Source organism: Seriola dumerili, unplaced genomic scaffold (genome assembly GCF_002260705.1).
Source record: "Seriola dumerili isolate Sdu_G_001 unplaced genomic scaffold, Sdu_1.0 BDQW01000052.1, whole genome shotgun sequence".
Classification (NCBI taxonomy): Eukaryota; Metazoa; Chordata; class Actinopteri; order Carangiformes; family Carangidae; genus Seriola; species Seriola dumerili.
In genome coordinates this window covers 4,542,629-4,564,211 of record NW_019174307.1, presented here as the reverse complement: position 1 = coordinate 4,564,211, position 21,583 = coordinate 4,542,629, and the positions used below count along the sequence as shown (strand labels likewise).

Here is a 21,583-nt window from a genome sequence, read left to right as displayed (position 1 = left end):
TTGCCTTTGTTTTGGCTGCTCTTACCGGTGCCACTTTGTGTCTTAAACACACACACACAAACTAGCATTTATTATGGGTCAAAAGCAGGTCAGGCTTTCAGAAGGAGGGCAGTGCACAGCAGGCCTGAGCCAAGACTGCACATCCTCAATTTCCTCAACACAACACACATGTGTGAAATGGAAATGCAAGTATATTCATAGCTTACTACAATTTAGCCAAGGCCCTGGAATAAGGAGATTTAAACCAGACATAACAAAGCCCTGCTTTTTGTTTTCTGTTTTGACTGTTACCAAATCCTAAATGTCCTCTTTTGCTTTAAGAAAAATTTGAGAGCATGACAGAGGAACTACAAGTAGCAATAAAGTGCGGTGTTGCTTTCAAAACCATCAAAAGATAAATTTAAAAAGACTGCCAGTGCACACCCAAGAGTTTTTTCTTTAAAACTGAATGATTTTCTGAAGCTTTCTTTACTCTTTGAAGAAACATGTCTGATTATAGCAAACAAAGTAAATGTGTCATGACATATCATACAGCTGAATGCAATGTTACATTTCACTGTATTGTATAATTGTACCTTTTTGTTCCCTGACACTGTCAAGGAAATAAAGACACTGCGTTTCTCTGTAATGTGCCGTGGTTTGCTAAACAGATAATTTTCACTCTTACCAGCTAAAAACAGAACATTATAGAGAATGTGTCCAAGGGTTATGGCTTTGTCGTATTGTCTAAGTGTGGAACCGACACAGCGTATAACTGTGGCCCTGTGGGAGACAAAGCTGACTCTAATTTAGTTTTAATTGGAGGAAAATCTGGGGAGGAACACTGGGAAAATTCAGATTATGGGCCAGAGCAAAGTGATAGATCTGAAAATAAAGGAGGAGGTAGAAATTACACAATTTATAAGTGATAAGTCCCACAAACCAAAATGTAATCTGGATTTAGACCAAATCTGGTTTTGGCAGAGAAGGTAACTGCTAAGAGAGGATAAAAACATGAATTTGTTTCTTTTAACAATAACCTACTTTTAGAAATTACATCCAATAAACTATTTTCTGAACATTTGCAGGCCAGTAGTAATATCTGATCTTATCCTAGAGTTTCTCATGGCCCAGATAAAGGATAAACTAATCTTCTCTGGTGTAAAAATTATTCATGCAAGAAAATTAACAGATTATAAAATTGGGATGCTGAAAAAATTGGCAAAACCTTCATTTTCCCCAAGTTCCCTGAAAGCCACTACAGAAAATTATGTAGTCAAGATAAACAGCAACTATTTGCTAACATTATGGCAAATAGTTTTTGTGCTACATGCTGAATGTAGTTCTGAGCTCAACAGGAGGTTGATGATTGACTATGATAATAACATGCATATGAGGAGAATAATTGTCACAGCATATTTCAAATAAAAACTGACAGAAAAGTTGTTGAAAATGTTGACAACCAGCCAAATATACATTAGTAATTTTGTTTGAAGTTGAAAGTTCATTATTTGACATTGAAATAATGATATTGAAAATATGCATCATGGTTACCACGCTGAATTAACCAAATAAAGCCAATAAAATAACATGCATGAATAATGTTAGTGTTCATCTTTTGGCTCTGTAACACAGTGATGAGCTAACAACCTGGTGTGTTTGTAGCTTTGTAGGCAGCTGAACTACCACTGTAATGTTACTTAAGCACTCTGATTTCCAACTGAGAAATGTTCCATGTCTATTCTCTCACACACACACACACACACACACACACACACACTCCTGCTGTGTCAACAGAGGATGCATGCCATACACAAGCACAAACCGGTCCAGGCCCATAGCACGTATGCATTTTAGATCCATGGCTTATTTTGAGCTCCTTACTTTTCCTTTACCGAACTCTAATTAAGATCCCATGATTGCAAAGAAGATTTTCTCCTTGAGATGAAGAATGTCTGATTTTTCTATGTAGAGTTAAAACTCATTCAGAACTCACTTTACTTTTACACAGAGGCTTTCAGCATTTGAAACATCAGTGTGGAGCTTCACTAGTTAAAGGAATTCACCAGTTGTTTTATAGTGTGTGACACACACACACATGCACTCCAAGTTCAGCCCTGCTGTACAGTACAACGTATCCACCCTGCTAATCGCTACAAACACATTTTACGAGCTGTTTTTCAAAGGGTTCATCTTTCCAGTGGGGCCAGCTAAGTGACACTGGGAGAGGGTGTAAACTGTTGGTAGAAGCCACAGACACAGACAGACATTTAAAAACCAGTCATCTCAGCAGTACACTCAGACAGAGTGGCACTAACACTGATGAGTAAAATCTAACTTCAAAATTAAAGGGCGGCTGTTTTTTGGGGGTTGTTTTATTTAATGAGGCAGAGAATTTAAAGAGAAATTGAGTCCTCTGCCACCAAGTGAGAGGCTGATTTTTTTCTCAAATTGAAACATGCATCACAAACAAGAATACAGACGAAGAAAGGGGAAAAGGGAGAACAGATTGAAAGATGAGAATGATAGGGAACTGACTCGCCCCAGAAAATTGGAATTTCATGAAGCATCCAGCAGCTGTGAGACTTACGGTGTAGAGTCCAGACTGATGCTGTTGGCCTGCGTGGACGACGCTGACTTGTGATTGGAGGAGAAGACAGGAAGGCTGGGTGAAGCGTGGATCACATGATCGACCAGGTGGCCAACGGATGACGGGCGTAGTCGAGTGCCCTCTTGTACAAACAGAGAGTTCCTGACAGACACACACATGTACAAGACACATACTGTTAGAGAGCTGAGAATACAAACTTAAATATGTAATGGAGATATGTTCGTTGCTTCGGGTATAAAACACTGAAGTACCTTAAAGGTGACGAACAATGCATGCTGCAAATACTTTGTTTGAACAGTTTTTGATTTAAATCACAATTTTACCAATTTTATATTGTATATTATTATTATTATTATTATTATTTATTATTTACAAAGTTCTTGTGTGGCTTAGTATTACCCTGGTATAACTGAAATGCTGACATCATTCTGGCACTAGTATCAAAAAATTTCAGATGATACCTGATTAATGCAAAATCTACATTGTAAACTGCAGGAATGGACCAGGAATAGACATGTATTGTTTCCTGGATTCTTTTGGGATAAATAAACACATAAAAACAAATATTTGCTAATCCAGTCCGGAATCGACTCCTTTAAAACATGGTCTGTTGTGAAGTTGTTGTGCTGCTCATTAACAGAAGAAATTAACCTTTACAGAACAGATTTCCTAATAGTAGCAAACAGACTACAGTCAATTACCCATGACATTTATTTGTTTTCTAGAAACATTACTAAAGCTATATCTGGCCTACTTTTTAACTGAAAGAATCAAATACTTAATCATTACAATTAATTTTCTGTCAAAACAGTAATTTAAGCAGACCTCAGTGTTGAATATGATAACATTTAAATTTACACTGCCATAACAGTCTACAGTGAAGCTGAAGTGACCCTCAACCTGGTATGAACCCTGGAACTTGGACTCACTGATTGGGCGTCCCAGGCGGCGAGCGAGTGGGCAGGCTCTGGGTTTCCAGTCTCTCATCTGATAGGCTGTTCCTGCTGACGGACTCCCAGTCAGTTCCGCCCACCAACTTTCTAGCCAATGGCTTACTGGGAGACCTGCTTAGACCAAGACATTAATCCAGTTGTGGTCAGAATGAAAATGTTAGTAAATAAAAGTAACAATTAGTCTTGAGCATCAAAGTGATGTGATTACTTCTTTCAGTAATGAGTAGTGTAAGGGATTACTATTTGAAATTCATTCATTAAATTACATTTACTAAACGCTCCATAACTTTGATGGCCTGCTAATAGGCACCGGTACACATCCAAGAGTCGACTAGTTTTAGTTAGAGTTGGATGGTGTGTAACTGCGCTTCTGATGGTCAGTAAAGCCAGACTGTAGGGCTGCCTGCTTGTACAGCTCAATATCTTGTTATCTACTTCTACACATGTTAAATAGAGAAGATGTGATGTGTGGGTGTAGAGGATTTGGAGTTTAAAGGCAGCTTTTGATGGAGTTGACAGCTGATTAACAAAAGTAAAGTAACAAGTAATGTTATGCATTACTTTAGCTGCTGAGTAATTTGAAACATACTAATTTTTCAATGAGTAATGTGTAATGAGTAATAGATTACAGTTTTCAAGTGGCTTGTCCTACACTGGTAATAATACATTAATGTTCATCTACCCTTAGAGTCTGTTACGGCTAGATTAAATTTAGAAAAAAAGACATTTCCATTACCTGGCAAATACTCTGTCCTTGATGCCTTTCTCCTTTCCATACTGCACAGACTGCACCTCCGTCCGCCCACTACAGACAGAAACAAAAACAGTCATTGGACTCTCCTGAAAGAAGAACCTTTAACTGAAGTGAAACAGGCTGAAAATCCAGTTTATTCTGCACTAATAAGAGTTACTTCAGTAGAATCAATCCCTCAAATATTCCTGAAAAATTCAGCCTTAAAATGAACAACCAGCACTGAAGAGTTAAGCATAGAAACAGCATATTTAAAATGGATATTTTAATCACATGATACACTGTTAACAACATGTGAACAACACAAATTCACACTTCAAAAGTGTATCCTGGTTGAAAAGTCAGTCAATATCTTAAGGGTAAAAACACACACACACACACACACACACACACACACACACACACACACACACACACACACACACACACACACACACACACACACACACAAACACATCATAGAAAGGCTCATTCACGTTGCATCACTGCTGCTGCTCAATAATGCATCACAAGACCACTCTCAGTTCATCTCTCACTCACATTTCATAGAAAAAGGAAATAGAAAATGCCATCAATGAAGTGAAACAAAGCTGTCACAAGGCAACAGAGCAAGGAGAAAAATGTTTATACAAATTATTTTATTTTACGTTCTCATTCCACTGTCCAACTTGAAATCAGGGAAAACATATATCATCAATTCAAACAAGTGTTTTGTTTGAATAAGGAGTGACAACAGCAGCAGTGTAGGTCTGTAAAGTGACTTGCACATGATGCTTGCACATGGACACAAAAGGTTCATGCAAAACTTAAAAGACTAGTCACTAGGCCAATCCCCAAACAAGTAAGCTTCTTTCTTGAGCTAAAACCATGAATAATTAAGTTGTGCATTTCTGAGGCATGTTAGCATGAGAGGCACCCACTAGCCTTGCAGTGTTTCAGCCTCTCAACTCTAATGAAATAAGGGCATCAGCTTTCAAACAAACATCTACTTCTGTTAGTGTTTACTTGAAATGCTGGGAGTCAGACAGAAGGAAAGACAGACAAGTCTGCTCCATGTAAATGTGTGTGGCTGGATGTCAAGGAGAGACATTTCAGAGGTTCTTTGGGTGCAGTGTCAATTATGTCCATGTTGCTCTGGGAGTGTAAATATGTGTCCTCTTGTTCTTACCAGTATCTGAACTTTGAGCCCAGGGTGAAGTAATGAGCGAAGAAGTTCTTCTGTGGTGGGATGGGCCGCTCCAGTCTGAAGAAGGTGTGGTGCTCCACGCAGGCCTTCCACAGGTTCTTACAGGCCCGATAGTTGACCATGTTGAAACCCAGCAGCGTCTCCCGAGTCTCAGTCTGTGTCCAGGGAGGAGAGGGCGACAGTTAGTGGGGCATTAGTGAAAATTAAAGTAATACATAAAAATTGATTTTTGTATTATGTATCCATTACTCTTAGCAATCTAATTCAGCTGTTTATCCACTACTTCTATATAACCGTTTCAGCAGTTTTTCATTCTATCCAATCCATTACTCTAAGCTGTTTCATCTGGTTAACTATGATTTTTATCTATCTTTTTTTTCGACCAATTATCCATTACTTCAAGCTACTACTTTAAGTTAAAGCTAATTATTTCAACTGTTTCTCCATTACTTTTAGCTATTTCTACACCTGGAGGTTAATCTGATGGTGATTACACATACCTAGCACATCTTACACATATCAGCATATCTATGGTGCCGTATATGTCAGTAAGTACAGAAAAACTAAAATATATACTCCATCTGTTCATAAACTAGATGCAATTGTGGGAGGCAGGTGGTGGTTAAAGAAGTGTGTGTTTTTCTATATTTGTGTGTGTGCGTGTGCGTGTGTACCTACCGACTCTCTTCTTAGCTGGACAAAGAACTGTTTGCACTTGAAGGAGATTTTCACTATTTTCAACCTGGAAGCAGGAAAAGGAAAAAAATTCCAAAGGGACATTAGTGTCTCCACAGTCAGTGAGCCCATTACCTGTATTGAGACACCGATGTTTAGTTTTTACACATCGTGCTATCAGTAATGAAGTATACACCAACACAAAACTGTGACAATTGTGAGAAAGTGAACACAGTCTAAATCTAATTTAATCTAATTTATGACACTAAAGGGGAATAAAATTATTTATCACTTTAATTATCCGAAAGTTAGAACACAAAAAGTGACACTTTGTTCACTATAGAATAGAGGAAAAATGTGTTTTGGGTGTTTCAGGAACCATCTGAAAAAACTTGGTACAAGTTAGTCACATAGCATTAATGTCAACAAAACGTGCAGAAGAAAAGGAATTGTTTGCTGGTGCAATGGAGTCAAGTATAGACATTGCTAATGTTCCACTGGTTTTTAATTTCATTAGATATGCATAATAGTCTTGCAGATTTCTGTTCCTGCCCCTTGAAGGCTACTTATAGTCCATTAACACTGTGCAACTATGTACTACTAAATAAAGAAAAGCTGGTTTGATTCCTGTCACATGATCTGAGCAAGGAAGAAACCAAATACAAAAAAAGAAATTCAGCATTATTTTCAGCAGCCTCAGGATGCTTTTACTTTGCTTTGTCATTTGTCAACTCCTCAACATGCAGTTATCACTTTCATTCACTAAGTAGCTTTCAAGTTGGAAAACTATCTTATTCCTCTCTGCCTGACGTAAAAATATAAATATTCTTTATAGGCTTGTTCCAGTCCATCATCAAAGCTACGTGATGTGATGTATTTTACGCTAAGTGAAATATTAAAAAATAATTTCATGCGGCATGCATATGGCTGCGTCATAAAAACGTTTTTCAGAACAATCAAATACATTTTAGAGTTTAAGATTTGCTATTTCTGGCTAACTCGCTATGCAGGAGGATGACGTCAACACTTTTTACCTAAAAAGTAATTAGTCGACTGTTTCTCCAACATGCAGAAACAGAAGACAATGAGCACACCAACAGACTTCACTGAAAAAGGAAAATCACAGACCTGGGCGACTATTCAGAGCTTGGAATATTTTAGAAACTTTGGAATAAAAACTGGAGGGTAAAATAAAGTTCTTGGAGTTTGAGCAAATTATGGCTGCACAGCCTAAGTTTGTAATGACTGACCCTCTGGCACATCAGTGATATTTGAAAGGTTAAAATATAATTGAAGTTTACCCATGCTCAGTACTGAAGTACATACATGCTCCAATCCACCATATTCTAAGCACCGTATAGGTGAGTTGATACATTCATAACTGGCTATGTAGATAGAAGAACAGACAAAAGAAGAACAAGAAGTGAGAATCACACTTCTTAATGAATCAACAGATCTTCAAGTAAGCTGACCCATGTGTCACATCCCAACTGTTCACTTATCTTCTGACCTGTTCCTCTTTCCATCACTGGAGGGTATGAGTTATAACAGTGTTACAGCACTGAAGTCTCCCAGTGGTTCACTGATACCTATATCTTCACATTAACCTGTGTATTATCTAGTCATGTGTCTAAAGAAGCAGAAACGGTATAAAGTAATGTTCAAATCAGGAGACTGCACACGCACGGCCACAGTAAGAGGTCTGCTGATGAGCAGCAGAGAAACATAATCCTTTCCTAGAGCTCTGTTGTTGCTGTGACTCATCGCTCCCTGCTAAATATATTTTACATACTTACTCACACACTTGCATGGACAAACACACACACACACACTCACACACACATGCTTAAGCAGGGTGTGAGTCATGCTCCATCTAAGTGTGGCTCATTTGTCAGGCTACTGTGAACAGAAATAGGAAAGGGGCAAAAATCTAAATGTCTCTCTCTGTTTTTCAGACACTTTCTCACTCCATCTTTCTTGACTCGTCCTTGTCTTACAGGTCAAATGACAAAAAGAAAGAGGAAAATTGGAAGGAAGGAAGGAAGGAAGGAAGGAGAGAGAGAATGAGAAATGACATGCAGATATAGATATAGAGAGGTTGAAGAAAGACAGGATGAAGCAGAGAAAGAAGAAAATCAGTGAGTGCGAGGTTGAGAGGATATGATATGCCCCTCTCTCTTTCTCACACATGGTAGTGGACAGCTGTTGGGGACACCACTGTTGGTCTCTAAATTTAGCTCAGCTGACTGGACATGCACGCAAATACGCACACGCACACATACGCACGCACACGCACACATACGCACACACACGCACACACGCACACACCCACACACCCACACACACCCACACACACCCACACACACGCTTGCTTTAGCTGTTTTCTCCACTTAGGAAGACTTTGCATTGACTTGCGTTCATCTCATGGAGACTTATCCTAACCTAAAATGTCTCAGTGCCAAGGTTTAGGAATTTGGTCCCCACAAAGTCAGTCAGACAAAATCATTTATTCTGTAAACCCTATATGAACACACAAACACACACAAACTAATCCTACTGCAAATATCTTGCTGCTGTCAGACACACACTGATGTCCATACACATACATACACTCACGCACACCAGGTGCTTTGTGCATTTGGTCAGGCTGTGTGTGTTAAGCCTACACATGAGTGAATTTATCTTCCGGAGTTACAGGGGTTTGAGTAGTTACTCTCCCACCCCCGGCACCCATTAACATTTAGCCTCCCACAGTGCAGCAGCAAAGTATGGGAGATTTCCAAGAATCGATGTTTTGGAAAGAGAATGAGAGCAAGAGACATACAGAGTGATGAGAGAAAGTGAATTACACAGAGAGAAAAAGGAGGACAAAGACACAAGGAGAGCAAGCAGATTTGATGACCATAATATTTCCAGGAAACCTAGTTTAACACGAATCCCTCCTCTCCTCCCAGAAAAATCTGGTGGAATCAAATGCATAATTCTAGAAAAGATCAACTGAGTATTAAACATTAATATGCCATGTCAATAATCAATGTGTGAAAGGTTACCAAAACATTATGCAGCACAATTTTTTTCAACAAAAAAGGGAATCCTGGATGCCGTGGAGTGGAGCTGGCAGTAGACTGATTGACACAGAGGTGGGTTTCTGACAAGAACATCCAGAGTTTGATTCCCCACATCAGGGGGAAATCTGGTTGGGGGGGTGACAGAGAAGCGCGCTCTACTCTAGTCAACAATTACAGTTCAGTCCACAGAAAGCAAGGCAGCACAAGACTCCACTTTTCTCTGTGTAGCTGCTCAAAGTGACTGTTTTTGGTAGGAAAACATCAATGAGGAACACAGTTCTCTTCCTAGCAGTGCACCACTTCTCATCCGCACAGATCATCTCATTCACACCTGATCGCTGCCAGGTTTTCTGTTGGCCACAGAGGAGCTTCAGTAAAGCAGCTGATTTTCAACAACCTTGCTTGTGGGCTCCCGGCAGGTGTACAAGAAACTGCTGAACTTTAGATCACACGTTTCTTTTGCATTTCTCACCAAGTCTCTGAAAGATTTTTGGTTTACAGGTACACATGCTTCTTCAAAAAAGCAAATACATTTTAGTTCAGTTGTGATCTCTCTCTACTATTTCTACCTCCAACCCACATACACACACACACAATTTTCTAGCGAGGGAACTTTTGTCCCAAGGTGTCCCGCAGGGTTTAGTACTTGGTCCTCTACTGTTTATCGTCCACATACTCTCCCTCAGTAATATAATCCGTCATCATGGTCTCCACTGCTACGGTGATAATTACACATTCATTAAATCCATCACCATCTCACTCTACCCTGACCAACTGCTTCACTGAAAGCCAACATCCTAAAATTGAATTGAGACAAATCTGATATGAGCATTATCAGTCTCAGAGCTCTCATCAAAACCACCCAAACTTCTCTCTCACTGTCATCATTTCCCCACACATCTGCAACCTTGGAGTAATCTTTGAAAGTAACATCTCTTAGAACACCACATAAATGGCAACACAAAAACAGCCTTTTTAAGCACTTTTTGGTTCTTACTCTATCATGGTTACCTACTAAATTGAAAATAGTGACAGATAAATCTCTCAGACACACTCACATAGTTGACCTGGATACTAAATAACACATCCAATTATATGTTCTGGATGTGCGTGTCACTCACCATGGGAAGTAGTTGATCCGTACCCTGTTCTTGTAAACCACAATGCCAGCGGACATCACCCCGATGAGGATCTCTGTGTTACTCTGGTCCTGAAGAGAGGAGAACAGAGTGTGAAGAAGTATGTGTGTTAAGTGAGGGTGGCGACAGGGGAAAAGAGCCGAACAGGGGAGGAAGAGAGAACAACAACAAAAAAACGATCCAGGAAATTTTTGGATATGCTTCCTCACTGCTAAAAAAACATGTAGATGTTGCTAACAGACCTGACTCAAACCAACAGCACAGGTTAAAGAGATGCTCTAAGAAACCCACACATATGGAAATAAGAATTTGCGTAGGACAAGGATAGAGTGAGGATGGGTTTGAGCCAGGGTCCAATAAACATCTACAGTAAACTAGATGTTGTCCAGCATGTTTAGACTTCTGATTATCAACTTCAGAAATGTAATTCTAAACAGTATGCACCGGAGCTGAAACATGGTGCTCCTTTATGAAGACAATGAGAATGACTCTCTACGAGTTTTGATACATTTTGTCTAATAAATAATCATGAATAGCCTAAACTATAAAACAGGCCTAAAGACTGTGATTTCTGCCTGGTGAGAATGTTTTTTGAGCAGTGTTTCATTTTCTTTTCAGTGCTCACTTTCAAGTTTTGATGTTATATCAAGGTTCATGAATGTTTTACTTTTTTAGTTTTCTATTACGGTTTCAAAATAAAGCATTAAAGCAGGAGTAAAGATAACATAAAAACAAAAGCAAGCCCACTTCTCAGCAAATTGATGCAAGGAATGCATATTTTCATCCTCAAAATATTTAATATAAAAAATTTACCTCATGACTTGCAAACATGTTATCTGTCAGTCTTTTCTCACACACTTTAAGTGTTCTTAAAGTGTGTAAAGTTGAAGCCAAGTGTTAAACACTCTTTACACATCATGCCATCATGTTTAATAAAACATTGTTCTAATTCATCTAACAGCTGAGGAGCCAAACACTGGTGTCCACTGGTGACTGTTAAGCTTTCACCGTATCACAGTAGGCAGAGTGAATTAGACGCAGTCATTTATCTTAATCGATCTTTTCTACACAGTGCTCCAAAATAAATATATTTTTAAAAAATGAATAAATAATTGATGATTATGCTACTATGGTACAATCTGTTGCTGTTATGATGAGTGCTGAATGCTACACATTGGCATTTCTCGACATCAACATCAACTGTACACACTGCAGCTCCTCAAACCTGTTCCAGCACAGAGATGCTTGGCTCCTTCGTTACTGGCAGAATGAAAACAGTGTAGTATCAACCTTGTTGTTACAGTGGGGGAGGGAAAACCTTCCTCAGTTTGGGACTCTGTGATATCAATTTTGATCACAATTGTTGGAGGTGGATACGGACTAGATTATCGTCTTTTTGTGGGGGAGGGGGAGGAGAGATAAGGGCTACAGTGAAATCATAGATACACTACTTTGTCTGACAGGCCACAAAAAACATAAACTGCAACACAGAAACACACATACACAAGGACAAACTATAAACGCAACAGCTTTTAAGACACACACACACACACACACACACACACACACACACACACCAAAACAGGCAAGCAGACATGAAATAAAACCTGACTTACCCTTGCATAGTGCAGCTCTACCCCGTAGAGCTCCAGCGTACGTGCTGTGTTCAGATAATTAAACTCTGACTGGGCAGGAGATAGACCACTGAGAGAGAGAGAGAGAGAGAGAGAGAGAGAGAGAGAGAGGAAGACAGGGAGAGAGAGAAAGAGAGAGAAGGGTACAAAGACAGGCAGGGATGGGAGGTTGTGTGTGGGAGCAAAGAGAGTGATGATGACAGGGTAGGTACAGACACAGTGTGTTAAAGAGACACATGAAGAAGGGAAAGAGAAGAAGAAAGAGAAAGCCAAAACAACAATAAAAAAATTGCCATCAGAAATAAAATGCAGTAAAATGTCAGATAAAATGTTTTTGTGTGTGTATGTGTAAGCTCACATTACACTATTTGAAGTTTTCTTTCATATTATGCAGTTATAAAGCATGTTTGCTGCTCGACAGTTGTAATTTAATGCAACAAATGGCGTCATTATAACTCGTCATGACAGGGGCTTTGCTGCTACATATATGGAAATACAATAATCTTTTCGGGTCCAGTTCACTGTGTCAGTCCTTAATGTGTTTTGTACATGCATTAGAATATGTGTGGGATCACAGCTGTATGGTGTGTGTATGTCAGCGTACCTGTGCTGCTGGTGATGTTTGGCGACCTCTTTGTGGAAGTCTTGTGGAGGGTTGGGGATGAAGCAGAACTCGGACAGGTAGCCTTGACTATGCTCCGTTTCACTGTAGTCCCCTAACTCAGCTAGAGAGAGAAAGAGAGAGAGATTGATATGATGTCAACACTTTGTCTTTTGCCTGGTAAACTGACAAATAATGAGACATCATCGGAATGACAGAGAGGCCTACAGTCATTGTGTGCAGGTATGGTTTATAACTACCCCTTTAGAAAATTTATTGTGGCTCATATTTTTCTAAGATAAAGAAACCAGTCCAATCCATATGTAATAAAAAATATATACTTGTAGAACCAAAGAGTTAAAAAAATTCCATTAATGACCAAAACACAGTACAAGCAAATACTGGCCTTGTAAACAATTTCCTAGAATTTAAACTGTTGATTACAACTTGCAGCTTGTTAGCAAAAGGTGCCATTTTGTCCTTGACATGAAAAAGTCTAGGGCTAACTGTTTATTTGTGGCAGAAATGCCAAAATATGTTTCCAATGCCAAAATGGCCCATTGACAATGATGCTGACCGAAACCACCTTCACTGACAAACATCTTCAGGACGTGAACGATTGTGTGTTTTGGCTCATCATTGACTGAAATAGAACCAAACCACTGACATACAGAATCTTTTTTGTCATCATACTTAATTGAACTGGCACTTGATAATTGATACTTTTTCTCTCTCTAACAATCATCGCCTCATGTCTTTGGTGTGCCATTTGTTAACACAGAAAGGTGCTGGAACAATGAATTTCCACACCTGAGCTATAAATTTAGCCTCTGACATTCCTTTTGTATTAAGCAAAGTGAACATCATCACAGGAAGCACCGCATGGAAAGACATCGAATGTGCACTTAGTATTGAAGCTTATAGACAACATTAGGAGATTAAAAGCAGAGTGCTCCTCATGTAATGCAGTAATACTGCATTATTCTTGAATATGATGTTGGGAAAGTGTGTCTATATGTGTTACTAGATGTCCCTGCATATTTTCAGCAGAGCTACAAGGCAACACAAGATACTAATATCCCTCATTTGTGTGAAAACAGGAAATATCTTAAAGAACAGGCAAAAATATAAATGGAAACTATAGATCATTTAGGATTACCATTCATGTTTTGGCTACTTTCTTATGAACAGAGTACTTCATATAGCAGATGGCCTGAGGCTTTAATGTGTGACTCAAAATAGCAAAAGGGGGGGATGAAGAGAAGAATGATGAAGATAAGAGGAAGAACCATAAAGAGAGAGAGAAGGAACACGGTGAATTCACAAAGCCATTAACTCACTAGCTAGCAGTTGAAGCTCAAAAGCATCAATTCACTCAAGTAGTCCCTGGTCTAACCTACTAGCCGGTAGCCTAAGCATATTGACCAATGAATCGATTCCAGCTCACCCACTTATTGATGTGCACACAGCTCCAGGGAGAAATATATGTACAGTCAATAGCTTATGTCTCAGAATACTAGGTTAACGCTGGCTTTATCCTATGCTGCAGTTATTACTTTAACAATGTTCAATGTTAAGGCCAATGAAGCACGTAGACCAACTGACAACCTGATCTCTCTCTTTATATTCATCATTTGATGTGAAATCCATACTCTGCTATAGATTAGCTCAAAGTGGGAGAGGTTAGCGTGAGCTCAGGGTCATTGTAATGATGCTATTGACCAACAAAGCACAAACAAGATGTTCAACTCTCCATTTGTGATGATGGATTTACATTCACTGTGGGTAATTTAGAGAGAGTGTGCATGCATTTGAGTGTGTGTGTGTGTGTGTGTGTGTGTGTGTACTTGTGCTTTTCCTTCAACACTGGACAGAAAAACCTGACTGTGTTTATTCCTCCAACATCCACTACTGTCAATATGAATAAATTAACAAATGCAACACTATGCAACTGTATGAAAACCAGCTTTAAAGACATACAACGGTTGGGTGATGTAACATTTTGTAGAAATGAAAAGCTGCATTAAAGTCCACATCCACTGCTTTAATGTGAACAAACAAAAAAAAATGTGTTATTTCAAGATTTTCTTTCTTTTTTTTTTTTTGTCATTTTCCAAAATGCCTTCATTTCTGAGGACAGGGTTGCTATGGTTTCCAGACAGTTTTTGGTCAATTTTAAACAAGAATTTAGGTCTACTGGGTGGGATTTGTGATGTTTTGAGAATGCAAAGCTTTAGTGTGGGATTTAGAGTGATCAGCGCTGGCACTTTGGGCCAAGCTAACTGAATTAGCAGCATAGCAGCTGCTTCAAGTCGTTTTTCCAAAAGCAAACATTTATCTTCATAATCTGGGCTGGCAGTAAGCGAAGTGACAACATGGACCTAGCTGCAGACTGTGTGTGTATGTGTGTTTGTGTGTCTGTGTGTGCGTGTGTGTGTAAAAGCAGTAGTGTCATGATGTTGGTAGTCTAGGCCAAATCTCTTCTCTGACCTATATACTGTAGCAGAGCAAATTCCACACAAAATACGCCAGAGAGGTGGAGGACAGAAAGAAAAAGGGAGGGAGGGAGAGAGAGAGAGGGAGGGCAGAGGGAAGCGGGTTAAGAGAGGGGGGTTTATGAGCGGGGATAAGCAGAAAGGGATGAGAAAGACTAAACAGAGATAAAAGAAAGAAACAGACAGAGGGCAAAACACGCTGCGTGAAAACAGAGGGCAGCAGTAAAAGAGAAAGCGCGAGTGAGACACACCAGTGTGTCAGGAGTCATTATTCTGATGACAGAGGGGCCCAGTCAGCATTTAACCCAAACGCTAAATCACAACAGTAGATGAGATCAGCACTGAGGCTGAATGTCCACTGGTCTGTGGGTCTACAGAGATGTTTTCTAACCGGTGGGTTAACATGAGACCATGGGGTGTTGGAACAGCATTGTAAGCAAGAGTACACCATTTTATTTGGTTGCCAACTGCATTAATGCAGCAATAGTTGTTTTTTTTTTCATTAAAGTGCTGATACTGTTTATGGCAATTTCATCTACAGCTAGTAAACTCAATCAGACAGTACATCTAAAACATTCATGTGTTTGTTCTTTCAGCACTGAAGCTCGATAGACTCACTAATTCATGTAAATAATGTCAGATAATGTCAGTTAAATGTGCCTGTGACCTTAAACACCCACTGGACTGTTTGCACGCCATCACCCCAGCACCTTTCCATTTGCCTCTGCACAATATTTATTATTTTATTCATAAGGCTGATCCTGGACCAGTCCTAACTGCAAAAACACAAGCCACAACCTCATAGAATATTTATATCCCTGAAGTTAATAACAAATATCACCACACAGCTTAATTGAATCATAATGGCTTCAGAGCACCGACTGTTAATGTGCTGCAGCAACCACAGTCATTACATTTAACAGTGTGTGTAGCTAAAGAGAGGTCTAATGAATTGCGTTTCCATCGTTATGTAGAGTGGGTGTATCCTGGGAGCACTACTTACATTGAACAGCATAGGACGCCAGCAGTGCAGCTGTGTTGTGTGGACAGGGTAATCTGAAGCACACACACAAACACACACACACACACACACATAAAACAAACGCATACAGATGATTCAGCTTTGGATCAATATGAAAGACGTTATAGTTCTTTTCAAAGAGTCGAGATTAAACATCTTTGATCATAATAGTAATACAGAAATGTGAAAAAAAACAGCATCAATAACATTATTACCTATTCTCTCAAGAACCAAGAGAGAAAAAGCAGCAATACTTATTTTCACTGCAGAAACATCTAATACACAGAGGGACAACATACTCACCTTCCAGTTAATATATCCTGCTTGATCTGAAGAAAATATTGGTACCTGAGGGAGGACCACATAGTGTATTATGATAAGAGACCAGTGAAGCATTACCTCTGTTTAAATGGAGTATAATATGATCTAAAGACAAGCAACCAATAGAGGCCTGCCAGTCTGATTATAGTGGTGACACTTCTAATGGAAGTGCCTGTTCTGTAAAATTAATGGACACCCTTTAGCATTGCTCTTGTTGAATTAGTGGCACAATAAGCTTATTTGCCATAACAAGCATAAAGTAGATTTTCACATGACTCTATGGAGAGTCCTTTCATAACAGATGTGAGATGTGTGAGAAAAATTGTAAATAGTTTTACAGTTTTATTGAATTTAAAGATGAAAACTCCCCTTAATGCTCTTGACTGCAGTATTGTTAAACAAAGTGCTGCTGACACGAGCGATGTCAGAGATATAGTGTGACAAGGCTGTCAGGAGAGTTTTTGTTGTGACTTGGATGTACAATACACCAGATCGGTGTGTCAGATCCAAGGCTCACTATTCACTGTTACAAGCTGTATGCAAAGTGTTGATAAGGCTCGGGGAGCGAGGCCGTGGCTGAGAGGCTGTAACAAACACCAGGCAGAAAAGACGATATGGCGCTGTGACACCTCCTCTGCATGTTGTTTATGTAGAGGGTAGTGTTGCAGACCTTATGTTTGCAGAACTGTGGGTTGAACTATGGCCTTGATACAAAACATACCAGCTTCTCATTTTCTTTAATGAGCCTGTATCCAACGAGAGAATGAAGCTCTGGTCTTGGGAATCTGTTTTCAATAATTAGATCCCAAAAGTTATTTCAGAAAACCAATGTTTATGTTATTATCTGGTTTCCTGAAGATCTACAGAGAGGAAATATATTTACGCTTTATACAGTATACACACACTGTCCACTATGTCCCTTCTTACATGATGAGCTCTGGGAAATTATGTATCACATTTACACCTGCACACTCAATTAATTTTAATAAACAGGTTCAATTCAAAACAACTAGTGCATTTCTCTACTCTTGGTAATTGTAACTACATGGAGCAACATTTCAATACACCAATTTCTGCCTTTTTTCTTTTACCTTGTCCTACATTGAACTTTAATCATTGAGTGTTTCATTAGTAATACAGAGCTGTTCTTCTCAGATTCTCTTAATGACTGCCCTCTCACAGTAACACCCTACCAACAGATAATACTGAGCATTTATATGAGTGATAATCAGTACATAACAGGGAAATTAACTCTTACCGTGTGTATTCTTCCTGAAGTTTACTGGGGTCAGTCACAAAGAATTTGACTCTGAAGCTCAAGTTATGGGGAGACCCTCCTACAACAAATAGTGATTAACAGTTAGAGGGATGGAACACAACTTAGCAGACCAGTAAATGATAGAAACTGTAACTTCAATGTAAACTAATATACTGTACAAGCCAACTGTATTTTGTCTTACAGTCCAACAGTGATTGTGATTACTGTGCTTTCAATGTTTTTGAACTTGCATCTAAAAATGTGTGAATTATTCATCTCTTATTATTCATACACATTTTCTACACACATCATATGAATGTAGCTGCAACACATAAACCTACATTGATACAAAACACATCAGCTTCTATTCTTGTACTGTGTGATATATGAAATCCTGTGGTTACTCCTCAATGAGTCAGTCAGTCAGCAGGAAAACAGAGTTGAAGCACAGTTCAATCATTGCTGGAGGAGGATTTGCAGATCTCACTTGGGCTACTTCTTAATTCTACATGCTACAAATTCCTTTACTCATTATCAAAAATAAGAGCAGAGTTGAGATGAAGTTTAATCATTGCTTACGGCAGATTCAGAATTTCAAATCACACTCGTTGTGGACCGGAGAGTTGTGCTCGAGGTGGGAGTGTGGATTTTTAACCATCACTGAGGCTAACCCTTAGACTACTGCTTCAACTACAGCCGGCAAATTTGAGAAATTCAAGCAATTCAGTTCGTCTTGACCGAAATTGCTTAAGATGGACTGGAACGGTTAGGTAAGGAGGTGTGTTGTGGATTTCACCTACTTTTTAACTGTTTCCTGATGGGCTTGTTGGGATCGAGCCAGCGCTGTAAAATATTGATTGAGAGACACTTAGAGACACCATAACGCTTCCACAGCATGACTACACGCGCTAAATTATTCACCAGTAGCCACACACACATACACACCTGTCAGAAATACTCAAACACTGTGCACATGGATACAAACTCACACTAGTATATACTCACTGACACAGTCAATGTACAGTCTAGATAGTTATTTTCACACAGATGGAATGCATCTGATTTTAGCAGAGACTGATTCAAATTCAGAGCATCTCTAGAGTCCCTCCTACAGGTTAACACATGTAGCTTCTCACACACACACACACACACACACACACACACACACACACACACACACACACACACACACACAGGCTAAAAGATGACCTTTGGTAATGTAAAGTCAAAGTCAATACACCCACACAATGGATTACAACAAAACTTTTAACTGTAACACCCTCAAACTTAACCTTGACTGAAAACATCACACTGACTGGTGCATCTGAGGAGTCGTCAGCCAAGTGCAGGCCAAAGTAGTCTCTCTCAGTCAGCTCCAGGTGCTTAAAGACAGCATCCAGCAACACCTGGCCATGATCCGACTTCTGTGGAAAAGGACAGAAAACAGTGAATTCAGAATTAGTAACTATGCACAGCTCCCTTTCCTCTTCACTGCTTCCTGAACCCGTCAGTTAAAGGTCACAGAGGGAGCAGCGAGGGCACGTGAATGAGCGACGAACCGAATAAACCATATCGTGTGCCATGTTGAAGCGAAGGTCGGAGCATAGTGCTGGTGCTCCTCACATGCTGAAACTCCCTTTTCCCACCACAGATGCCTAAATTATTTAAACGCTCAGACTGCTCCAGAAACATTTCACCAAGTTAAGACTCATGTGTGATTCATCCATGTTGAGTCGTATTTAATATCTTTCCAAACACACAGGGAAGAACATGTATAACGAATTAAGATGATGCGTGCCTGTGGGCTAATGTCATATACAGTATTTATCTATTTTGCTACTTGGTTTGTTCAGTGACCGTGTAAAACCCTCTGACAACTTTCTAATAACTGAGCAAAGTTAAACATAGGGATGGGAATCGAGAATTGGTTCCAGTTGAGAACCATTTCCAACTGGTTCGATCCATCGACAACATTTGCCTTCATGCTTAACGATTCCCTTATCGATGTCTTCCACTTAGTTCCACATGCCTTGTAAAACAATGATGTCACGCTTTCGCAAGAGGCAGCGCGAACGACAACGGAGGAAATGTGGCTTAATTTCAAAACAAAATTACGCTAAAAGTGCAACATGCAATTTCTGTGTCACTAAGATTTCAAGAAAGGGTGGAAACTCCAGCAACATGCTGAAACAGAGAGCTGAGAGCCGTTTTTCTTTTTTCTTTTTTTGTAAATTTATACAAGGCAGATCTAAAGAGGCAGACAGCACCCCCTCCACGAGGGATTGAACGACTACAGAGCAGTAATCTATCTTGTTCAGTGTTCAAAGACTCATAATAAAATTTGTGTTGTTGACACTGAAAACCTGCAAAGGATTACTTTTTTCCACAACAAAAATCCACAGGAATCAATAATCGATTTTTTAAGAATCAGATCGATAAGCAGAATCGATAATGGCATTGGTATCAGTAAAATCTTATCAATTCCCATCCCTGGTTATACAGCCCTTAAAAAAAAAAAAAAAAAAAAAAAAAAAAAAAAACATAAAATATGGGCTACTTAAACCTGTGGATCTAATATCTTCAGTCATCATTTCTGAGAAGAATGAATGACTCCTGACTTAGAACAGATAAAGTACGTACTGTGTACAGCCACAGTGAATTTTAAAACCAATAACACATAGATGTAATTATAGACCAGCTTGTGAATGTGAATCTTGGTTTGTCTTTCTGCATTCAGGGAGAAATCTAATGACTAGGCTTGTAGGCAAAGCATCTGATCGCACTATGTTACATTCATAAATGGAAATCCAAACTTTAAAAATGAGTGTAGTTCATTCATATATGGAATTTGTGGGGGAGCTGGATGAAAAACCTGCAATGAAGATTCATTCATAACATTACAACTTCTTTTACCTAAGTGGAAACTTCTCAGTAAAAACATGTGTGGGCAATTATATGATGACATAGAGAAGAGTCAGATGTTTCACACTGAGGAAAAACGACTGAGAAAAGCCAAAGCACTCCACTAAAAGACTGAAACCATCATCTGTCTGTGGTCAAGCTTGCATAAAGGAGAGACGTGGAAAGAGGAACACTTAGAAAAAGACTGAGACAGTCATTAATTACAAGTAAATCAATGACCGTGAACCTTAACATGATTTAACTTCTGCTTTCAGAAGTCTACTGCAAAGGTTTTGGTTGGAAAATGCGCAGCACTTCTACATGTTGTTCACTTGGTTTAGGATGGTTTATGTTATGCCAATCCTTCGCTATCATCAAACAGGCAGCAAAAAGCATATCCGCACGCTTAAAGGGAAAAACATCTTCCTTTTATTCTTCTTTACCTTAGTTGTTTTGCCCATCATCACCATCAGTGATTTTTTCCTCACAAACACTAATGATACCTTAACAATTAAAAGCAAAACCTCCATACATATGCAATCAGTAAACCAGTTGTAGCCTTTCAATGGAACCAGTGAATAAAATGGTATAAAAATGGTAGGAACAGAAGATCCCCATGAACACAGAGTTAACAGAGAGCCACTGAGCTAGACGGGACAGAGAGGGGTTGGAGGAAAAAGGGGGATGAAAGGCTGTAAAAAAAGGGAAAAAAAAGAGTGAGGAATAATTTATTAAGCAGATCATTAATATCACATTGATTCATGAGAGAGTAGTGAGGGCGAGAGGATAAACTGTTGGCCCACAAGTGGAGCAGAAATTCACACCTGATCCAGATGCGCCTTTGAGAGAGGGAGGGTGGGATAGAGTGTACAACTCCATCAGAGCTCCCATGGGAGAACAGTTAGACACACACACACACACACACACACACACACACACACACACACACACACACACACACACACACACACACACACACACACACACACA

At 39.3% G+C, this 21,583-nt stretch overlaps 1 protein-coding gene across 4 annotated transcripts in view; it reads right to left on the bottom strand.

Moving 5' to 3' along the window:
• ptpn4 (protein tyrosine phosphatase, non-receptor type 4) overlaps window positions 1–21,583 on the bottom strand; it is a 65,583-nt gene that overhangs the window by 10,324 nt on the left and 33,676 nt on the right. Inside the window, exons 3-15 of one of the 4 annotated variants that reach the window (XM_022740672.1) lie at window positions 19,009–19,116; window positions 18,493–18,535; window positions 17,693–17,771; window positions 16,417–16,461; window positions 16,096–16,148; window positions 12,601–12,721; window positions 11,979–12,066; window positions 10,345–10,433; window positions 6,159–6,222; window positions 5,463–5,635; window positions 4,280–4,348; window positions 3,520–3,657; window positions 2,570–2,731 (exon numbers count right to left, since the gene is read on the bottom strand). In XM_022740672.1, coding sequence (XP_022596393.1) covers window positions 2,570–2,731; window positions 3,520–3,657; window positions 4,280–4,348; window positions 5,463–5,635; window positions 6,159–6,222; window positions 10,345–10,433; window positions 11,979–12,066; window positions 12,601–12,721; window positions 16,096–16,148; window positions 16,417–16,461; window positions 17,693–17,771; window positions 18,493–18,535; window positions 19,009–19,116 — 1,232 coding nt within the window. The other 3 variants (XM_022740673.1, XM_022740676.1, XM_022740674.1) reach the window with 3 other exon arrangements.